The 21272-nt window shown below is 43.0% G+C and overlaps 1 protein-coding gene across 8 annotated transcripts in view; it reads right to left on the reverse strand.

The window, feature by feature from the left end:
- Positions 1 to 16343, reverse strand: part of NHSL1 (NHS like 1) — a 111088-nt gene extending 94745 nt beyond the window's left edge. For 5 of the 8 annotated variants that reach the window (XM_026845383.1, XM_026845378.1, XM_026845377.1 and 2 more), the window contains exon 1: positions 15615 to 16341. In XM_026845383.1, the coding sequence (XP_026701184.1) occupies positions 15615 to 15819 (205 nt within the window). In that variant the 5' untranslated portion in view covers positions 15820 to 16341. Of the gene's footprint in view, positions 1 to 15614 lie in introns of all 8 variants that reach the window. The other 3 variants (XM_026845376.1, XM_026845374.1, XM_026845385.1) reach the window with 2 other exon arrangements.
- Positions 16344 to 21272: the final 4929 nt, after the last annotated feature.

Below are 21272 nucleotides of genomic sequence, written 5' to 3' on the forward strand. Positions count from 1 at the left end.
CGCCGACACCCCCCCCGACCCCCAGAGAAACCCGTGGGGATGCAGCGGTCAGCGCTGGGGAAAGCCGCTGCTGCAATCCCACTCCACTGCGCGTTACCAATTACCGACTGGGCTCTTCGGGATTTAATTTTCTTTTTTGTTCTGGAATATACGTCTGGTGTCTCTTCTTAAAGCGCTTTGTGTACTTTTCTATTTCACCTACACATATAGGTGTAATTAAAAACCAAAACCCTTGCAAGCGTACCGCAACAGTCGAGCTAGAGACAGCTCACCTTCACCTCACTCCTACCAAAAGACAGAGGACCCCTCCACCCGACTTGCTGTACAAACCAGACTAATAGTTGGGGAAATCTAAGTAAAATGTCAAACCGTGCTGCATCTTAACTGACTTCAGTTAAGAGGAATAGCACTGTTTCCAGATCCTGGGACAGCCTGAACCTCATGAAGGTGTATTCCCTCTCAAGTAACATCTCCGTTCTGGGGGTATCAAATTTTCACAACACACCAGTTACTCTCCACAGTCCAAGTGAGAAAATGTTCATTTTTTGAATACTGTATATTCCTTCCTCTGCACCTTCAGACTGCTTCCCCAGCTCAACACCAGAGATGCTGTGACTGGAAAGATTTTTTACATACACCCTTATTTCTGCAGAGGAGACCTTCAGGAATAGAAGCACGCAACCTTGTAAGCATTTTATTTTTATACGGGTCACAAAGAGCTAGCTGCCACAAGCACCATGCTTACCGGTAGTATTTGGGTCTAAATGCAGCTGTATTGTGTTGATCAACCTTTCTAAGGCCTGGTCTTGTACAGCAAAGGAATACAAGAACCAGGGAGCAAGGTAAGGGTCAGGGTAACCTACCTTGCTGAGCAACCGAAAAAACTGCAGCCATCTCCAAATGCACAAGTCCTAAAATCCACCATGTGAAGCCAAAAGAAAATAAAGAACACATGGAAACACATGTTATCTTTGGGTGGAGCTCTAGAAAAAAACCCTGGTCCAGACACCTTGAAAACAGCTGTTTAGACCCCAGATGGAGCAGCACTAATGAGAGACTGAGTACCACTAGCCCTGCTCAGATCTGAAGTATCACATTTCAAGTATCTGTTATCACATAAGAAAAGTTACCTCATTTTAGAGTGGGCTAAGAGCAGGCTGCAGTGGCAGAAAAGTGGAGACATTATGGTGGAGTACCTCAAAATCCAGAAACAGCATTTATATAGCTTAGCCGTTACATAGCTTTTAAATCCTGCTAGAAAGGGTACAGACTCATGTCAACATTTCCTCATGCTCCAAGAAGCAGAACAGCCCTTTCCTCTTAATTCCATTTTCTGGTGCTCAAGGCATGCAGGTACTATTTCCTACCATAACTCTTCAGAGGACTCCAGGAATAAACACTTCATGGCAGCAAAATAAACAAAAACATCCTGTAGCTGGAAGAAGGTTACTTGGACACCAGAGGGATTTTAAGGTCCCATCTTGTTAAATCTACTCATTAATTACCTGGAAGGGGAAGTAAGCAGTGCATCAGTGATAATCACTGGGGACTGAGAGCAGCTGTGAACACACCACTGGGGACTGAGAAACGACACAATGGATTCTAGGGGAATCACAAACACAAGTAGAAAAATACAAAAAAAGAGACAAAACCATCGGTCAGTTCTCACATAGGCAGAGGGGAAAAAATGTCAATAAAACAAGGAAGAGGAAGCCAACTACGGAACAATAATATTGTCTGAGAAATTAGACACGGCTTAGAGGCAACGTGGTATTGAAGTGCTGAAAAGTCTGAAACTGCTGTGACACCAGCAGCACATACCCCTCTGGGGAGGGTTTGGGCCAGCATCCCTTCCTTGGGGGATACCCTCTGTCCTGCTCACCAATTCCCTCTCCCACCCTCACCAGGAGACCAAAGAAGCTTAAATGGGATCCCCACCCTCCTTCTGCCCATTGTGAAAGAGGGAATACTTGAAAAAATACAATAAATAAAGAAAAATCCACAGATTTGGGAAGGGAGAAGAATTACCAAACCCTATACAAAGCAGTCCAGCGTCTATTTCCCCCCTTTGAGAGCCCCAAAGACACATGCATTTCTTTACAAGTGGCAAAGCGAAGGAGGGCTGGTATCCCACTGAGTGCCTCAAAACTGGTGGATCTTGCCGTCTAGGAAGGTGGGAGGTCCAAGTGAGGGTCTTCTCTTGCCTGGGCATTTGCTGCAGCCAGACAGGCACCAGGGTCCCTCTCTGGCAGCTGTGACACCTGCAGGATGTCACGCCTGGTCCCCACTACCAGTCCCATCAGGGAACCAGTTCTGAGACTCCCTATATCTCGTTTTCTTGTCTGTGCCACTAGAGAACCAGACTTTCCCATGGTACCAGGGTGAACTCTATGGAGATAACATGGAAACATCTTCCAACCATTGAATTACGAAGTATACTGACTGCATAAAGCATTACACCTTGAGCTGCACACAGAGACAGCTACAAATTTCAAGTGCTGCCTCCAGGAACATATCCCACCACATCTACTATATGAAGGGAGAAGCAGAGGAGATAATCCCAACTGCCATCACCACCCCTCACAGAGGCCCTGCTCCTACTAACTGGATGCTAAATAGCCTGGCTCTGTATAGGAGACCACAACTGACATGGAGAGCTGTGCATGTATATTCATGTATATAAGGACTGGTCATGGCCTTCTAAATAGAAATGTTTTAACCGCATGAAGTCGGGTATTTTGACACACCAAACTGTGTCTTTCATTCTCTCCCTTACTCTCAAGCCACTGAAATTTCTATCAGCTCTCTGAGAACAACTAGGAGAAATATGTCAGTGTAATTTTTCCCCTTGTCGAAAACACAGTGCCATTTCTCTTAGCTGCCACAGCCTCAAAATGCAACAGGATGGAAGGAAATAAATTTACGGGGGGAAAAAAAAAGTATATACTTGCACCATTTTTTGATACTGAAGATTGTACCATTGAAATGAAAACAGAAGAAAATGCAGCTCAGACCTGCTCAACTCATGGAAAAAGGATGAGGGTTAAGGCTGTTTCTGTCTTGTTTCACATGTTGCTGCACAGCAAAGCGCATCCCGATTTGACTGCCAGCTAGCAGGGCTGTTGGGACGTCTAATTGAATCCTTTTTCCTTCTGGAACCAAAGCAGTCTACAGAGACATACGTTTCCGATACCCTGGATGGGTGCCAACTATCAAAAGAGATTTCTTTCTAAAGCCTGAATCATTCTGACACATTTCCCTTTCAAACTGTGTGTAAAACACACAAAACAAAAAAGCCCACCCTGAAAAATTATCCAAAGAAAACAGCTGGAGTAAAAATATAATTTTCAACTTGAAGGTTGTCACAGCCCAACACCATTTAGTTGCAGTCGGCTCAAGCACTACGGAAAGCCAGACCCAGAGCCTACCAGGCGCTGTGGTCCCACTGGTGATAAGAGGGGGGAGATAAAGGGAGGTCAGGTCAGCCCCAGCATATCTTTAAAGGGGCAGCATCGACTCGGAAACTAAGCATTGGCTGAAAAGATATTAACCATTATTTTGATAAGTAAACCCAAATATTCTTGTAACTCCAAAGCAAGAGAAAATATTTTGCTATTATCTCTTGCAGTTGATAGCACGTATTATATTACTCCTTCCACTGGTTAGGGTGGAGTTTCCTCATACAGTGAGGAAGGAAAGAAATAATTTAAAATTTATTATAGAAGATGCAATTCGTTTGGTGAAAGTCATAGCAAACAAAGAAACAAGCCGTTCACTCAAATGATCAGGCTGGAAGTATGTTCTTTAAAGCAGAATCCACTGTGATTAATTAGAATAACCCTGTGATCGATTCAAGTAACTCAACTTGATAAATATTCACCATAGCAGGGGGTCAAAGGATGTGTCCTGTCCTACAAAAAGTAATGCAGGCAGGTGACTTGTGAATGGACCTCAAACTATCAGTGAAACAATGAATATAGAGCTACTCATGTACTCCCAGACTCACACGTTTCAAGACTGGCATGAGAAAAAGAATTTCCCAAATATTAAAATGAAGAAAAATAATTTTAAGCACTTTTAAGCAACAGGGATGAATATAAACCAATATAAACATAAAAAAAAGTCCATAATTAAAACTGATTTGTAAAACAACCTTCTTCCAGTAAACCCTCTGAAACCATTTGAAATTGTTTTCTTAGAGAATTAAGACCAAAGCACTGACCTCTTACTTGAAGGAAGGACATAGTTCCACTTTATTCATATGTAAATAAGGAGCCAATGTCATAATCCTTTATCTATGTGTCTGGTTCTTTTCACCAAGAGACAATTTTCAATGAAACAACTTTATTTCTATTCCCACCCTAGCTATAGTTATACTGGCAGAGTCTTCAATTAGATACTACACACAGCATTTGTCAAATTGCATTATGGTTTCTCATTATTACAAACAAAAGTTCTTCTGTAATAAACCCAGCAATGTCTGCAGGTGCAAAGTGCTTGGCATTAAAATTAATAAAATAAATTGTTTTAGGAATGGGCTGTGTACTGCCGTAAGTGAGAAAGAAAACAAATACAATGAAGTCATGAATTAGTTTGCCTTATCTTTTGTTTGCCTTACTCTTCAGACAAAGGGCACAGAGAGGGCAAAATCTTTTTAAGAGCTGCTGCAGGTCAATAAAGGAATCTGTAACCAACTTCTCCAAATTCATTCAGGAATTTCTTTGCTGCAGAAGTAGAACAAAGAGAGCATTCCTGTTTGTGCCGGGAGGACCAAAGTGCATAGAGGCTAACCATATGACAAGGAGAAATCTATTTACACCAAAACAGTAACCAACAGTCCTAAATTTAAAAAGAGGCTGGAATAGAAATTCTTAAGAAAAGCCGGGAAAAACAACAGGCAATCCAATGATTTCAATTTGCTGCTAAAAGGCCTGCTCCTAAATAAAAAAAATACTGTTATGCAGGGTTTGAGTGTCAAATTATCTCTGATTAATGGATGCCACAGGGCTTTATTGATAGTGTTTACTACTAGAACAAACCAAAAAGCCAGCCGCAAGCACTTTCATTTGTCCAGCCACCTGTGCACCGCTCTAGAAAATCACCACAGGTGTACCACAGGTTGATATGGGCTTGCTCCTTTAGCCTGACACCATCAGTATTTCACCAGCACTGGTACCAACAAGCCACTGAGGAATGCTCTGAGGCTGCCTCTGGGTAACCTGGAATATCAAAGTCATGGGCAGCAGGAAGGACACCTGAATTACTCCATTATCATCCTGGCATCCAAAGACAACTGTACCATTAGGCACCATCCTACAAGGAGGCTGGTTCCTGAAATATGCACGATTACAGCACATTGTCACCAAATACAGAGCAATGGTCTTTTACTGAAAAACTTTCCAAGGCTGAAACACACACCAGACAAATAAAAAGAAGCCAACAGAAAAATCAGTTTCTCTTCTGACTTAAGGGGTACAAGCATTCAGGCACACCATCAGTACTAGCTGGGGAACCATCTTCATTCACATCATGCTTACCTAACGGACCAGAAATAGTTCAGTGAAATACTGAGCTAAAACCTGCAGCACTTTAAGCAGTTCTCCTTTGATTTAAAGCTATGGGCCAAAATACATCCAAGTCCTTGAAAATGGATGTCAAGAACTGGCACTTGGGTATTCGTTGTCCTTGGGTAGCAAACAGAACCAGCACTCTCATCAGTAATGGTATGCAGAGCAGGGTGACAGAACCGTTTGTAGCTTATTACAGCTTCACCTGTGTGTTGTAATGGGAAATATTCCTCAATCTCCACCTGTTCCAGCACTTTCCTCGCTACAGACCCAAGCCAGCCCCGAGGCGTTTTCTGCCATCATTCATCCCTGGGGTAGAAAGGCAACTGCTTATTCACTGGGGCTCCAGCACATGTGTGTGAAGTGTCAGCACAGAGCAGAGAGAACAAAATGAGTTCTAATTTGACCTGATTAAATTAATAGATTTGTTGCCTTCCTCACAGTCCCAGCTGAATCATAATCTGCTGGAAACTGGAGGAGTTGTAGCCCCCTCAGCGTTGGTCCAGTTCCACTGTCGTAACCAGCCAGCAGCCCAGCGGAAAGGAGTTGTGCTGCTGAGCACAGAGGGTCTTCTCCCTCTGAAAAAGCTGGTCAGGTTGGCTACAAGTCAAACATATAATTTCATACCCAATTCTGCCACTGCATGTCACAATGACCTCATTTTCATTCTGAAATGAAAATGCCATATTTATCATATATGGCATTATATGCATTACTCAAGGTTAATAAAACTGAGTTAATAACTCCTGAATGAAGGTTTCCATGTAAGAGTACAATATGCTGTAATCAGTCACCCTTACTCATCAGAGCTCTTCAGCAGTCTTGACTACAAGGGAGGAAAATGTATACAAAAGACTCCATGGAAATTACAAGCAAGTACAAACAGATTTCGGTTTCTAAAACGCAACAGCCTCCACTATTCATTAGTTTCTATACCTATGTCAGGCATTGAAATTAGGCATGAATGACAGAACCAAAATTAAGAGACTCCTTTTTTTCCATAGGTCCCTCTTTAATTAATACAGTCACTAGTGAGATGCCTACAAGAGTATTAAGCCAAAGTACTAATTCAGAGTATTAAGCCAAATAAGTAAACCGTGAGCATCCCTGCTGAATTAGGGAGCAAACACCTGCAAAATAAAACAAAGCCACAGGAAAGTAAGAAAATTCACACATGCAAGCAAACAAAAGGAAAGAGAAGCAGGAGGCGAGGGGAGCAGGCCTGATGGGACCCGACCAACAGGGACATGCTGTGCGCACCCAGGCGTGTGGTGCCTGGCAGGCAGGTGCTGTTCCCAGGAGAAGCAGTGCGGAGGCCAAGCTGTGCCTCTCTTCAGCAGCCATCCCTGTCAAACCAGAGCTGCCAACTGGCAATCACGGCTTCTTGTACCACAGTTAATGGACATGGCCCACAGTGCATGTGAGAAATGGGAAGAGGGGTCGTGTCTCTGCCTGCCGCCTCCCTTCCAGTACACATACACACACGTGCACGTGCACTTTTATTACAGACCTGCGTTACTGTGGAGTAACTGCGACCAGGGTTAACTTCTATTTAACATCTCCATGAGCTACACTCAAGCAATACACAGTCCTATCAACCCCTTTGCCTCAGTGTTTAATTTGACAACTTCTGAGCAACTTTACCAAAAGCCTTCTAGGCACTTCTCACATCTTTTCGTTTTGAGTGCATGGGCAAGTGATACACCAGTCACAGTGCATTTAATTCACAGCTCATGTCTGCCTTTGGTACACTGCAAGTTCATTGAGACTCAATGTCCACAGAATCCATCTGCTTCGGGGAGGTAAGTGCCAAGCCGAAGCTGCCATGCCATATATTTAAGGCAAGCTCTAGAAGGAGCAGAGGGTGTACATATTAACTAACTTTCCTTAGGATGAAACATAGGCCATACTCTTATGTGTCTAACATACAAGCTCACATGCTGAAAATACACCTTGCATAGACATCATAAGCACCTAAGCCTTACATTTTAACAGATCACTTCAGGCTTTAGAACAAAAAGCTACACATAAGGGCATAGCAGAGTTTCCAGTTCAATTTGCCAGAAAAAGAAAACAAAGAGATTTCTACCTACAAGTGGGAAGAAAAGGCGAGTAGATAAATTAGCAGGTAAGCATCAGCAAAAAAACAGGTGGATGGAAAACCTAAAGTTTAATTTCTTTATTTTTATTGAGATTCTGCAGCTAAAAGACAAGAAGAAAACATATTTCACAGTTTAAATTACAAACTGTCAAATCCACCCTTTTTTACTTGTTCCAAATATTGTAATAGAAGCTAACTACACTCTTGCAAAAGTCATTTAACCTTAGTCCTTAAAACACACTTTTAACCTTTAACTTCAATTTCTTTTCATTTGTAATGGAGATTGGATAAAAACAAGTAGCTGCAATATTTGCAAAGTCCTGCCAGAATGGTGAGCTATGACCATGTCAGAGACAAATGTCCCCCCAATTTTAGGGTACAATTCACAGAACAGTTGGCTAACAACTGCATGGAAACAGAAATTTTCACATATTCTCTTACCTGATGAGCAGCGTGTAGGAAAGCACATGCAGTGCGCTGTTTCAGTTCAAACAGTGCCTACAATGTCTCACTGGAAAACATCCAGCATGCACCATAAAATACAGTGAGCTAAGAGTACATCAGCTGGTACATATTGGTTTTGACCCTCTACTGAGGGGGAAACATTTGCCCCAAGTTTTCAGCCTAAGAATTAGCTGGACTTGGGAGGGAACGAGATGTATCCTGGGAACAAGAAAAAGTATATAAAAGTATATATACATCATGAAACAGAACTTGAAACCATTCATAACAGTAAAAAAAATACACTCTCAGAAGGAAGATCACAGCACCCTGTGGGTTTCTTCATCACTGCAGAGAAGCAAGCAAAGGACACACTATTCTATGAAGAGCGCTGCTCTAGTTGCGGTGCTAATCCAAACATCATAGTCAGGCTTATAAATTTCAAGACAAACTGGGTTGCGATGTCCTTGTAACTTTGGAATCGCACAGTTAAGTCAGGTGCCACCCAATTTGTTTGCATTTCCCAAGACTGTAGTAGTCTTCTACAGTGACCAGCCAAGAAAACTCCTACTGGAGCTACCCTACAAGTGAGATTCGAGGTGCACTACAGAAGGTAAAAACAGTCAGGGTCTTACTTCACAGTAGCACAAGAGCTGCCCAGAAGGAACCGGCGAGCTACTCAGGGAGCTTCATGGCTCTCAAATTCCCCTTCACCTAAGAAAAGCACACTTCTGAGACAGCAGCTCTAACATGTTAATTCCCTGCAGTAACACTGTACAAGTGTGCTCTTCCCTTCAACTCCTTCATCATAACAAAAAAATTCCACAATCCCCTGAGGGATTAAGACCCTTCAACACTGTAAACTTAGATTAGTGAGAGGTTATAGACAGCATATAGACAGTGAAACCAGACACAACTGTCTGTAAAAAAATCTACTCAGAAATGTCCTTTAACACAGACTGTAGTCCCCCTGTCATTGCTTCCTGGAGGGGAACAAACACACTGGGATAGCAGCTGGGAAAAAGGGAAGGACTGCAGCAAATGTTTAAGGTCATAGCAAGTTATTTTTATTTCTTCCTATTTTCACCTGAGAGATTTAGATCAGATGAGAAAGAACATTTTCTTTTTTTAAAAGTTATTTGTACTACAAAAATAGCTAAGGATTGAAATTTGGCAAGGATTTTATAGAACGAATAGCAATGATGGCTGGATCCATGTTTTTCTGACAAAGCAAAAGTAGGGATGTGGGTCTGAACAAATGATTGTGTGATACATATCAACATTTCTTACTTAAACTTGTTTCTGTAAACTTTTGCTTAGCAAACCCAAATTCCTACCTGTGGCAATATTTACCAGAAGACATGGAAAAGGCGGCAAAGTTTTGATTAAATTTACATTTATGTACAAGCATACAAAAGTTGCTACTTCAAGTTGTAGTTAAATGCAGGATGTTCTACTGTCTCCAGCTGTTTTACCAGCAGGAAAAGTTTCAATTGTCACTGTATATCATGAAAGTTTTACAGAACCCTCTTCTGTGCCAGGATACAAACATGCTAAGACAAATAGTACATGCCTCAGTAATTTAAGTAGTATCTCTGCTCCCAGCTGAGGACTGCTTCCATAAAAGCACAATATCCAACGGCTTCAACCACAAATACTAAGATGCCAACTTGACCATAAAGGCAAATTGTTACAAATGCATATAACTATATCCAATTTTATCTTTGCATACAGAACCTACAACATGTAAAAGGAAAAAGTATAAGACAGAAAATTGGCCTTTGTATCTAATCTCTCATTACTTTTTCCACTTAAATACTTAGACTTGTACATGTGTGCTCATATATACAAAACTGCATATCTATAAAACATTAGTTTCTTTAAAAAAAAAAAAAAAGTCTTCCACAAAAAGGTGTATAAAACATACAGTATTTGTCTTGGAGTTATTCCAGTCTCTTACAAAAATGGTTTTTGAGGTTTCCATAACTGATTATTTATGGATTTGCCCAAAGCTTCAAGAATCTTTTTCAAAGACACACATGCCCCAACACTACAATCCATCACATATTACTGCTTCCACAAACGCTAACAGCTCCCTTTGGGTTTATGGGTCCTTATCTGTGTAGTAACTGAAATGACTTTTTCCCCCCTTGAACATGGGATCTTGTGCAAAACATACCGAAAAAAAAGCCCTGTTAAATGATTTTGCATTAGAATAGCAACAGCAAATCTGGATTCAAGTAATCTTGCTTAAGGGGACTTACTAGTTCTTGGTACTTTTATATCTCATTACTAAAAAAAGTGATTACATCTGTCCCTGAAACCCTCTTGTGAACTGTGTTCATGACTTAAAAAAACCCAAAATTTAAAATTCATTTGGACTTTAGAAAAAGACCAAGCTGATGCTCTGACACTGTGGTTAGACAACATCAGAGCTGCACATCCTTACACTGAGTTTCTACTGAAAATACAAACTCCTCAGTATTAGAAAAATTGAAGGTCTTGAGTGCAGACTGCTTCTGGAATGTGAAGAAAAACTCATCTGACTATAAAATTTAGGCCATATACGTTTAAACCAACCACTGGTAGGATAGGCATCATTTTTACTGACATAATAAGGCAGTGCCATTATTGCTACTGTGACAGAAGATATTGTTAAGCTGGTGGAAATTTAACCCCTTGGTAAGCATGACGTTCTCCAGCCATGATATGCAGCGGGTGGTTATGAAGTTAACTGACAGCTTTGGTAAAAGTTGTCATCAGGCTGTCAGGATTACCTCCAACAGACATGCCACAAGGACACGAAAGGACAAGTAGTTACTCATGAATTTAGAGGACTTTTAGCATTAAAAGCAAGTTCCACATTTAGACTGTTTTTGCAAGGAAAAAATGGGTATTCCACACGCTAAGGGCTGAGACCTGCCCAGCATACAGCAGAAAGCCAGTGGCTGCCACTTTTTGAACACTCTCTGATCAAAGACTCCAAGTAAGTTTTCCAGGTAGTAAAGTCCGCAGTAAAAAACAGCCAAGGCTTTTGACTTTCTCGTGATACAGAAAGGCTGCAGAGACAGTGGCTAAAAAAAAATCAGAGCAATAAGCAGAGACAGGAGCTGGGGGGAGAGGGGGTCAACCTCCCCATTGGGTAACAGCTTTTTTTGATGCACTGCCACCTGCAGCCAGTCCTGACTGCTAATTGTGCTTCTTCAACACCTGGCCTGAAGATCACTGTTAGAAGGAAATAACAAGAGAAATAAGGTCACTGGCTCAAGCGTCTTTAACCACCTCAGAGAAACATCTTCCCTTCTCTGCATTCCTGTCAGTATGGTGGGGAGATCAGCAAGACCAGCCATGAAGGCAGCACTGCTCAGAGCTGCTGTCACAAGCTCTCCTGTTCCAACCCTCAAAACCGATGCGAAGGAAGAAAGGTGAGGGGAAAAAAAAAAGTCAGCAAAACTCCGTAAGATGTTCTGATGCTGAAATGTGACTCATCTCCTTTTCTGCAAAGTCAAATATGGTGAGATCTGTACCATAAACTGACTCACGTGTTACCTCACTCCAAGTTAACTTGCTATGTCATACTCATGGTAAACAGCACAGGCCCACATGAATGACTGTTACATACTTCCACACATCAGAACCGCTTTGCAATGCACACAAGCACCTTCACTTCAGATTCAAATAACTGTTTTTTCCACAATGTGTTATTTAAGGGAAAAAACACTCTGAGCTTCAGTCTGAAAACACCTGGGGGCAGGAGCAGCATCCCACCTGCCCATTTCACACGTTTGCCACTGCACCTCCAGCACAGACAGAAACGCACCAAGACACAGGGAACAGACCCCAAACCAGGACCTGCTCGGTTTTCCAGGAACCATGAGTAAGCAAAACAGCCTGACTTCTGGTGGGAATTTTAGGCTCAGGCACTGCAAAAAAAATCAAGTTGTTCCCCGGGTTCCCACTGAGCATACCAGAAGCGAGTTATGCTGTCAGAGGAGCAAAGCAGATGAAAACTAGAATGTCTACCAACAAAAAACTTGGGCAAAAATCAGAATCTGAGAGGTCCTACACCTGCCTCTTCAAAGCAGCTGTACCAGCAGCGGGTGTCACCGCACAGTTATCTTCTGTGAGAGAGAAACCAGACTCTTTATCCCTCATGCACAGAAGTTACGGAGTGCTCACAAAGTGCCTCTTGAACCCACAGGACCCTGCTCAGCAGAACAAGCCAGCTCTGTTGACCAAGGTAATGGCAGAGCAGCTACATGATCTGGAAGGCTAGCATCTGCCACTCTGGTGACTTTCATGAGATGGGCAACCCCAGTCAGCAGCACCCCTTGGCAAAGGTGCCCAGGTACCACCACCTCACACACAGCCGCATGAAGCACAGTCAGCTCCACGGGCTCAATCCCTAACAAGCCAGATGAATTCAGATCACCTCCAGCCATGCTGGCCTGTCCTCTCCTCTTGGAGCAACCTCCAGGAGCATCTGTAACAGAAAGGGATAAAGGAGTGCCTACACAAGAGAAAAAGGACACTTGGAGCACGTGTAGGGAATAAAAAAAATAAAATTTCGCCCCCACACGTGCTCCAGAGTAAAGGAAACCTCTGCTACCCCAAAAAGTAAGAAATCTGAACTAAAAATTCAGGTTAAGGATGAGAAACATGGGAGTTAGTGTGCTCCCATTTCAAAGGTCCTTCAGCTGACTGGGGAGGAAGAGGGCTGAGAAAAAAATGTTTCAAACAAACCTTTATTTTATTATCAACTTTTACTGTCTCTTTCAGTAACTGCTTTATCTGATGTGAAGTCTAAGTAGCACCACCTGTTCCAAAACACTCTGCACTACTTGTGTACCTTTTAAAAATGAAGAGCGAATGAGCAGCCCCAGATTTCACTTCCACACAAACAGAGCTCGGCTGCCCAGGACATCATCAGGGTGTGCCCCCGGATCCTAGTTAGCATTTACTTTTTGTCTTTCCTGCTCGTTTGAAACTCGCAAATCCAACCAATCTCGCTGCTGTTTGCTGGTTCCCACTTGCAGCCAATGCAGATTAGCCACTTTGCTAGTGAAACACCACAACACATGCTGCCTTGTGCCTGTCACCTAGCAGCCTCGTGGGAATGCAATATGAGACGGGAAGAGCAATGAAGCGGCAAAAGAATAAGAGGTTTAAAAAGACAGGAAGAGAAGCAGCTCAGAACAAAACAACAATTCCTTCATTTCCCATTTCTGTTAACACTCCTGCCTTTACACATGCAGTTAGGTGAAAAAAGGTAGAAAGCCTGAGATTTGTCAGGCTCTCCTTTATACCAACTCACCTGAGGACTAACTGGAGGCAAAATTATTTTGAAAGATGAAATTTTAAGTTTTTCAGCTACTTTAAAGTTTCGTTTTCTGTGTAAAACTAGCCATCCTTCCAGCCTGCTGTGCATCTCATTTCTTTATAGTCTGTGTCAATTTTAAGCAATGCAGTTAACTCAAGCACCAAAGACAATATTGGTTTGAGCCCTCAGTTTTACAAAGGCTAGCAAGCAGTAACACAACGGTCCAATGGAGCAAGCTAATTTGAGAACACAAGTATTCATTTATGACATGTTTTGCCTTTGAACACAAATCCAAGATGATGACTCAGTCAGGTACCGATACTCAAACTGTTCCAACACTGTGCAAGTCTGACTTGAAGCCCTGTGTGAAACACTTGCAGCCATGACAAGTTTCTCCTGCCCAGTATATAACCCAAACTCCCTTCAGCCCTGGCAAGCCCTGCCAGTTTGTCAGCTCCCTCCAAGCAGAGGATCCCAGTCAGACAGAAGTGCACAGTTACATTTATGATCCAGACAGATTTTATAAGTCGAGTCAAATTGTACCCTGCAAAGGGGAAATTAAACGTGCATAATCTATACCCACCTCCACCTTCCTTTCAAAAATGACATATTGTCATCTCCACTACAGACAGGCAGGGAGGCTTTCATAGCTTGCTGCCCAATTACAGGAGGAATTCTGCCCTCCCCCTCCAGCCTGTACAATGGGCTCTTTATGTAAATCACTCAGAAAAATTAATACACCATTAATCCATCAGTAAAGCTTCCCTTCCCATCTCTGCCTTGTGGCGTGAGCATGGGCTAAGGAAGGCAGCATGAGAAACTTTATGGAAGTTACACACTGACCAGCAGCAGGACTACGCAGTTCTGATCCACAGCATATAAGATCCCACAGGCATTAGAATTGTATCAGACATTGCTGTAGAATATCAATATGCCAACAATCAAAAGTAAAAATTAGCCACTGGTTGCCAATGCAAGCTCCCTTTTTAGAAGTTTTTCAGCAGCAAAAGGGGTTAAAAAACAATCTTCAAAGCACAGATTAAAATCCTCTCCTAGTGTGCTGGGAGCAAAGCACAAGCACATACATCCTGTGTTAGTTAGTGTTCCTGCATCCAAACCAGTTACTAAAGCCACAGTTTATTCTGACTCAGAACTGAACTTCTGGACAAATAGCTATTAACTTCTCACAGAAATGAAAAGAAATAAAAATCCCTTTCAAGTTCAAATGCCCTTGGAGAGCCTGCCTGCTCTTACAAAGGTGACCTTACAGCAGAACAGAGTCAACCTTACACTTCCCATTAACAAACTAGTGCTCTGGCAGCACTAGAGAAATTACAATCAAATCACTTTATCAAGTATTTTGAACCACACCCCCCACACCCCCTCACTGCCTGCCAGCTAGTAAATGCACTTCTAACAGCAGCTCACCATCTCAGAGAAGCAAACTTCTGAAATTTATTTTGATTTATGGTAAACATGAGGTATGCTCGAGTAAATTCCTGACAAACTCCACTCAGGGGGAAAAAAAACCCCAAACCCCAAACCAAACTCAAAAAACAGAAGTACTTTTTCGAAGTCTCGTATAAAATATACTCCAGATTTGAGTATTTCAAGGGTTCATTCAGAGCTGCCTATATCACATCCTAGATGTCCTTCCTCCTATCTGTGGATCGATTCCCATCTCCAAACCACCATCTCTTTTGTTTTGCATCTGGGACCTCTTCTCGATCTGCCCTCATAAAACAAAATATACTTAAAATTTTCCAGCAGGATCATGAGGCAGCCATGCAAAAAGCTACCTTGTCTGTTACAAGTGGCATCTTAAAATGGCTTTGGTACAACATAGAGAGACACCTGCAGCACCTGCCCAAAGGATCTGCCATCAGTGACAACCAGCTACAAGAAGCATAAGCAAAACTTACCTAGACACCACACAGTCAGTACCTTTATGTTGCCCAGATGGGAAATTAAAGGTTTCCCCTGTTGATTACTATAAGCTTTCACAGTTTTAACCTGGGAAAAACTTGGCAAGGTGGTGCTGCGCCTAGGCTTTTGTGCTGTCCTCCTCCTCCTACCCCACCTGCGGCTCCCGGCTCCCAGCGGGACCCGAGCAGCTGGACAACAGCACGAAACGTGGGCTGACACGGCAGCAGCCATCACAAGGGTTAAACAGAAAGCGAGTCACCTTTTCTCTGCTGGCTCCTGTAGGTCCAGTTCTCATCATCCTCGTCTACCTGCTGCACACACATGGAGGAGAGTTCACCATCACTGCGAAACAATCTCTTTGTCTGCCTTGACAAGGAGGAGAAATTTATCCAGCTTACAGCACGCGAGAGGGAGCCTGGGTTTTGTTTGAGTTTGAAAGATCTCGAAACACACTCCTTTTTCATTTTCTTTCAAGCCAGCTACTGGCCTCGGTTCCAAACAGACCTTTCTGAAATTGTTCCTGTCCCCTTTCTCAGTTGTTTTTGTGGGAAGCTAAACAATTTCAATCTGACTTCTGTCCAGGCTTCTTCTTGCTGCATTTAAACCAGCACCAGCGTGGAGGTAGGTCACCGTGCCAGCGCAGCTCCCCTGAAGCTGTTTTGATACAGCACTTAGGGAGCTGCCAAAGAAAACAAAGGGGAGGAAAGCAGCAAAAAGTGGCACCTTGCAGCAGGCTCAGAGAAGCATGCAAAGGCTGAGCAGAACACAGCACTAAGGCACATGTTTTCCCCATTCTTCACTCAACAGCAAAAACTGTATCTCCACTCTTCTCCCTGGCATCGTTCCCCAGGAGTGTCCACGCGCTTCAGTCCTCTCTTCTGGATCATCAAAAACACCCCACGACGGGGAAGAGCAGGCAGAGATCACACCCCAGCATGGCACAGCTCAGGAGGGACGATGGACTGACCACACTTCTGCCTCCTCATTCTGGCTGCCCTGCTCTCCCCTAGTGAAAAGCCCGGTGAAGGAGCTCCAGGAAAGGCTCTTCTAACAATAAAACAGACTGCGCGGCTATCGCTTAGGATTAGAGTGAAATACGATAGGCTCGCTCTCCTAAAAGCACGACCGCAGAAGCAAAACTCCTCCTTTCCTCAGCCAGCTCGGTGGCAGCACAAACTCCTGAACCTTGCGTGCAGAAATACAAAAGCGCTTGTGCACCTCTGCAGACTTGGAGAGAGGAAAATAAAATTCTGGAGCTGGTAAACACCACAAGCACCTGGAACAGAGTGCCCCTGTACCTGGTAGTACATTAAAAAAAAAAAAAAAAGAAAAAAAAAAAAAGCAAGTGCATAGACACAGACAAAATCTGTGCATGAGCAGACGATTTTAGTGACCTGGCTCCCACTGGTGTGACTGCAGCTCACAAAACAGGTTTCACTCCCAGCTGTGCTTTGTTCTGCCATCTTCTCTTTAAACTAGTGGCTGGAGAAAGGTGTTAAGTTTTTAAAAAGTCAGGCACCGCTGAAAGCTGCTGCAACCCAGTAGCTCACCCGGCATGCCAAAACCAGTGCTGCTTCCAGGAGGGAGTAAGCTTCCTGGAACGGGAGAGGCAAAAGCAGCATTTTAAAGCAGGCAGAAGTTGGCTACACCAAGGCATCCCAAGGGGTTTTAATGGGATTTGTCACCAAGATGCAAGTTCACCAAAACCACACAAGTTTGTATCTCGCAGCAAAAGAATAGACTTGAATGTATGAGATGCCCAATAAAATCAGCTCAGTGAATCCTCAAGGAGATGCTGGTAGCAAGGAACTCAGAAAGAAAAAAAAATTATAAAAGTGCCACCTATCTGAAGAATAAGCATTAATACCTTAACATCCTAATGGCTGCAGATGATGTTAGCAAAAAGCAAAGCAGCTTAAGAAAACAAGAGTACAGTGTTTCAGCTCCCAAGCTGTCAGTCACATTTACACTATTGCAGAACACGCCTCAACCCCCTGGCAGATGCTCTTGCAGCTCTCTGGATTCTGCTGCACAGCCTCTTCAAAACTATTAAAAACAAAGGCCCTGGCTTTTTCTGAAACTTATGGTTCTCTGACTCATAATAAGAGGATAAGGTTTAACCCACTGACTGGGAGGCAGAAAGCTAAGTACTGTATCAGATTACCCTATGAATCAACCAGGCACACCAAAGTGACCTTTGGCTCCTTACTAACACAGCACAATGGGTTGGCCAACTGTCTTCTGTAAATAATTTAATAGGCCGCATTTAAATTGAGCTCGCCTGGCGAGGTAATGCATATGTACATACACAGCTCTTCCACCACTTTCCAAAGTCAGTGGTGGTGGTGCAGTGGGGCTGGGGAGGGGAGCTGAGGGGATGTGCGAATGGGAGCATGTACTACTAGCATTTGCTTTTCTCACCATGTCAGAAAGTCCTTCTATTTTGGAGGGTTTTGTCTTAAAAAGACACCACCCCCCACACCTGGTGAGACAAGAGACTTGGGTAGGGTTCAGGGCATTTGCTTTGTTTTTATTCTTTAGACCTTTTGCTTAAAAGAAGATTTGGAGAATGTGGGGTGACATACCCCTAGAGACCCAAACACACATTTTGGGGCACTCCATGTTCAAATAGGCAGGATTTAATATAAGAATCAAACACCATGCTTTAAGTCAACTTACTGCTTCTTTTGAGAAAGTGCAAACGTTTGGAATTGCCAGTACTGCAAAGTACAGAGAACTGTAAACTACCACGGCTATTACTGGCTAAATTATACAAAGCCACATGTACAAAAAACCTTGTAGGAACTGCAGAATCACAGTTGTCATCTCGCCACTGTACTACCTAGAAACAGAAGATTAGAGAAACCCACAAGAAGGAAACCCTTTCAGGTTAACCCAGAATGCCAGGGTAAATCCCAGAGACCTGGCCAGAGTCTTGGCAGCAATTTGATTTTAGGAATTATCCTGACCTGTCTGGAGCTCTGCCTTTCTATCATGGTTCTGAGTCACAACTTGATGATGCAAGGGCAAGAACATTGCTGCAGGTGACTGACCATAACATTTCCACTGTTACTGTAAATAAAAAGTGGTGCAACGCTTTGCTCAGTTAGGTATTATTATATTTCACTGCAGGGAAAGATCCATCGCAATACTGTCATTACCACAGAATACTTTTTATATGTAGGTGACAAGAAGCGTAATATCAGCTCACATTGTTGCATGTGTGGATCAGAAGTAAATTTCCCAAGATCAAGAGAAAATAGCGATTACTGTTTGAAAAACAACATACATTGAGGCATTAACACCAATGGAATTGCAGGGTAATCCATGCTTTAATCAGTAGCCAAACGCCAAGGCAAAGGAGTTGGAAATTTTAGCATCTGACACACTTTAGAAGATTAAATTTAATTTTGTAAAACTGTGTACAAAGTCATTTAAGAGAAATAAGGTGCGCTTCTAATAAGCTTAGCTAATTTTCCAACCTATTTTCTCCCTTATGAAGTCATCATACAAGTAAACAGGCTTCATATTTTCCAGGTTACACATGTAAAGATTAAGGCATTATTTTTGGTTAACCTAATACAAGCCCATCTCAGTAAAAAACCATGAAGGAATCAGAGAAGAAACCCAGGGTTTGAAGTAGAAAGCTTGGTTCCTCCCACCCCCTTTTTTTAATTATTTTTAGGGGCGAACAAGAGCAAATACGCATAGCCTCCCATGCCATCAGGGTTTTTACCATCTATCACAACCTGATCATCAAAGAATTCTCTAAAAGTTGTTAAGCAAGCACATGTACATGGCTCACAGCCACTGCATTCCCCTAAGGCCAGCAAACGAAAAAATTGTTGCATGGAAGAGGGTTCAGTGTAAAAAAAACCCAACAAAACAGAAAGAAAAAAAACCAACCCCAAAACCCTGCAGATGTGCTCCGGTTTTGGTTGGGCTGTGGTTTTTGGCACAATTCACATGTTAATTTAATTCCTACATTTCCTAGTCTATCATTTCTGATGACTCAACCAGACAGTAACAAGGGTGATTCACAAGTATAGCTTCCTGGGGCAGCCTGTGCTCCCACAGCTGAGAAGACATCTCTCTCTCTCAGGCTTCCTGGGTGTTTTCCTTCAGGTGGTAACAACTCATCACCAGCCAGTCATAAAGCCATCTGGATTAAGCACCGTCAAAAGCCCATTGAAAACACCTTGCCTGCAGACTCAACCCTTCCCTAGGCAGCTCTTGCTGCGGCCAGCAAAGAGCACAGGATGTCCCAGCAGCCCTGAGATCCACTACACGTGGTCACCTTTCCAGGCAGTGATGTGTAGGAATTTCAGTGGGTATCAAAAACCTTGTGAACCTCATGTCTATCAGAGATCTTTATCTCCAACGTACCTGTTCTTATACAGGTACCCTATAAAATGCCCACATAGCAAGCCTGCAAAGTAATCCACATTCCTGCGTGCTTATTTACAGCAAGGCAGCTACGGAGAGCATTTTGGTATGACAACAGGGCCTCAAACTTCCAGTTAAGAGTTTGTCCCCTTTTTGTGCAGAGCACATAAGGATAAACTCTTTCCCCTCCAGTGTGAATGGACCTGTGAGGGGAAAAAAAATAGTAAAGAAGGAGAAGGATCAAAAATGAAGTTGCTTGCACAAGATCACAGCACAGATAAGCAGCAAAGCTAAGAAAGTAGGTCTCCTGGCTACCAGCATTGTGACCTACTTAAGTAAGCCCTGCCTCACACAAAAAACAAAGCCTGTTAATTTCTTTTATCAAACGTTATAGAGCCTTTGAATGCCCTAATTACAAATGAAAATTTCCTTTCTGTTACCCATTTTATCCCTTTGGGGTTTTTTCCAATTTAAAAACATACCATAACTAAATGAACTGCTTCAAACATCCTGTTCACATTTACAATTTTATTAGGTCCATGAAAGAAAAAATATTTTAAAATAAGCAAAATCAGACTGCAGACAACCATAGAGGATAAAAGTTTTTGGACATGTCTGAACGATGCACCTGCTACCAGCCTCTCTCCCTTCAACTTCGGTACCCCAGAAGAATTCACTGCATCAGGGCAGGCAATATTTTCTCTGATTTAATGTACTGACCTTGGTAAGGGAATTTCATAAAACCAGGGGCAGAGTTCCTATAAAGCACTAGGCTAACCTGGGCCTAGTTCTCCCCCCCCCAACACCAGCAGCACATAGAGCACGTAACTCCCGCCCCGCCACCCAAACCGCTCTGACTGTGGGGGAGGAACAGAGCAAGGGAGCTCACACAATTTGGTCATTAGCAAAAAAGTAAGATACTTGTACAAGGGGTGAAACGAACACCAGAACTGCCCAGAAACAAATGCTGGTTTTCTCCAAAATAGTTTGATGCCAAGAGAGCAGACGAGTAAACCACACATAATACCCACCTGCTTCAACTGGGTACAAAGATATTTGCAGGGCTTTGGTTTTCTTACTCAGCATAATCCCAGAACTGAGACAACCCCCAAATTTCAGAGAAGATCTGCTTCCAAGTACACAAGGAGTTAGGCAAGCACTGACTGAAGGAGCAGGTTCAATTACTGAGCTTTGCTGGGTAAAAGCACGATGGATATTCTAAGGGATATAGGAGAGGGCTCGAACTGTACCAAGTTGCAGCTTTGTCTGTACGCAGCCGAGTTTTACCTCGCGGCAGCTGATAACTATTCTCCAAATAAAGCATCTTACATATATTGATAGAATAACACCCGCTCTCCCAGCACGCAGGTTTCACGTGGCTGTACAACCTAAGGGGTTCTACGGGGACTTTGATGAGTTCAGACGACGAGTGTTTGGGAGGCAGCTCTACTCGCCAGCCCTGCAGCCTAAGGGCACGGCAAGTACCGGCAGCAGCGGGTGCCAGGTGCCTCGGCGGGAGCGGCGGGACCCG

This window comes from Athene cunicularia, assembly GCF_003259725.1.
Source record: "Athene cunicularia isolate RWA chromosome 3 unlocalized genomic scaffold, athCun1 chr3_part1, whole genome shotgun sequence".
Taxonomy (NCBI): Eukaryota; Metazoa; Chordata; class Aves; order Strigiformes; family Strigidae; genus Athene; species Athene cunicularia.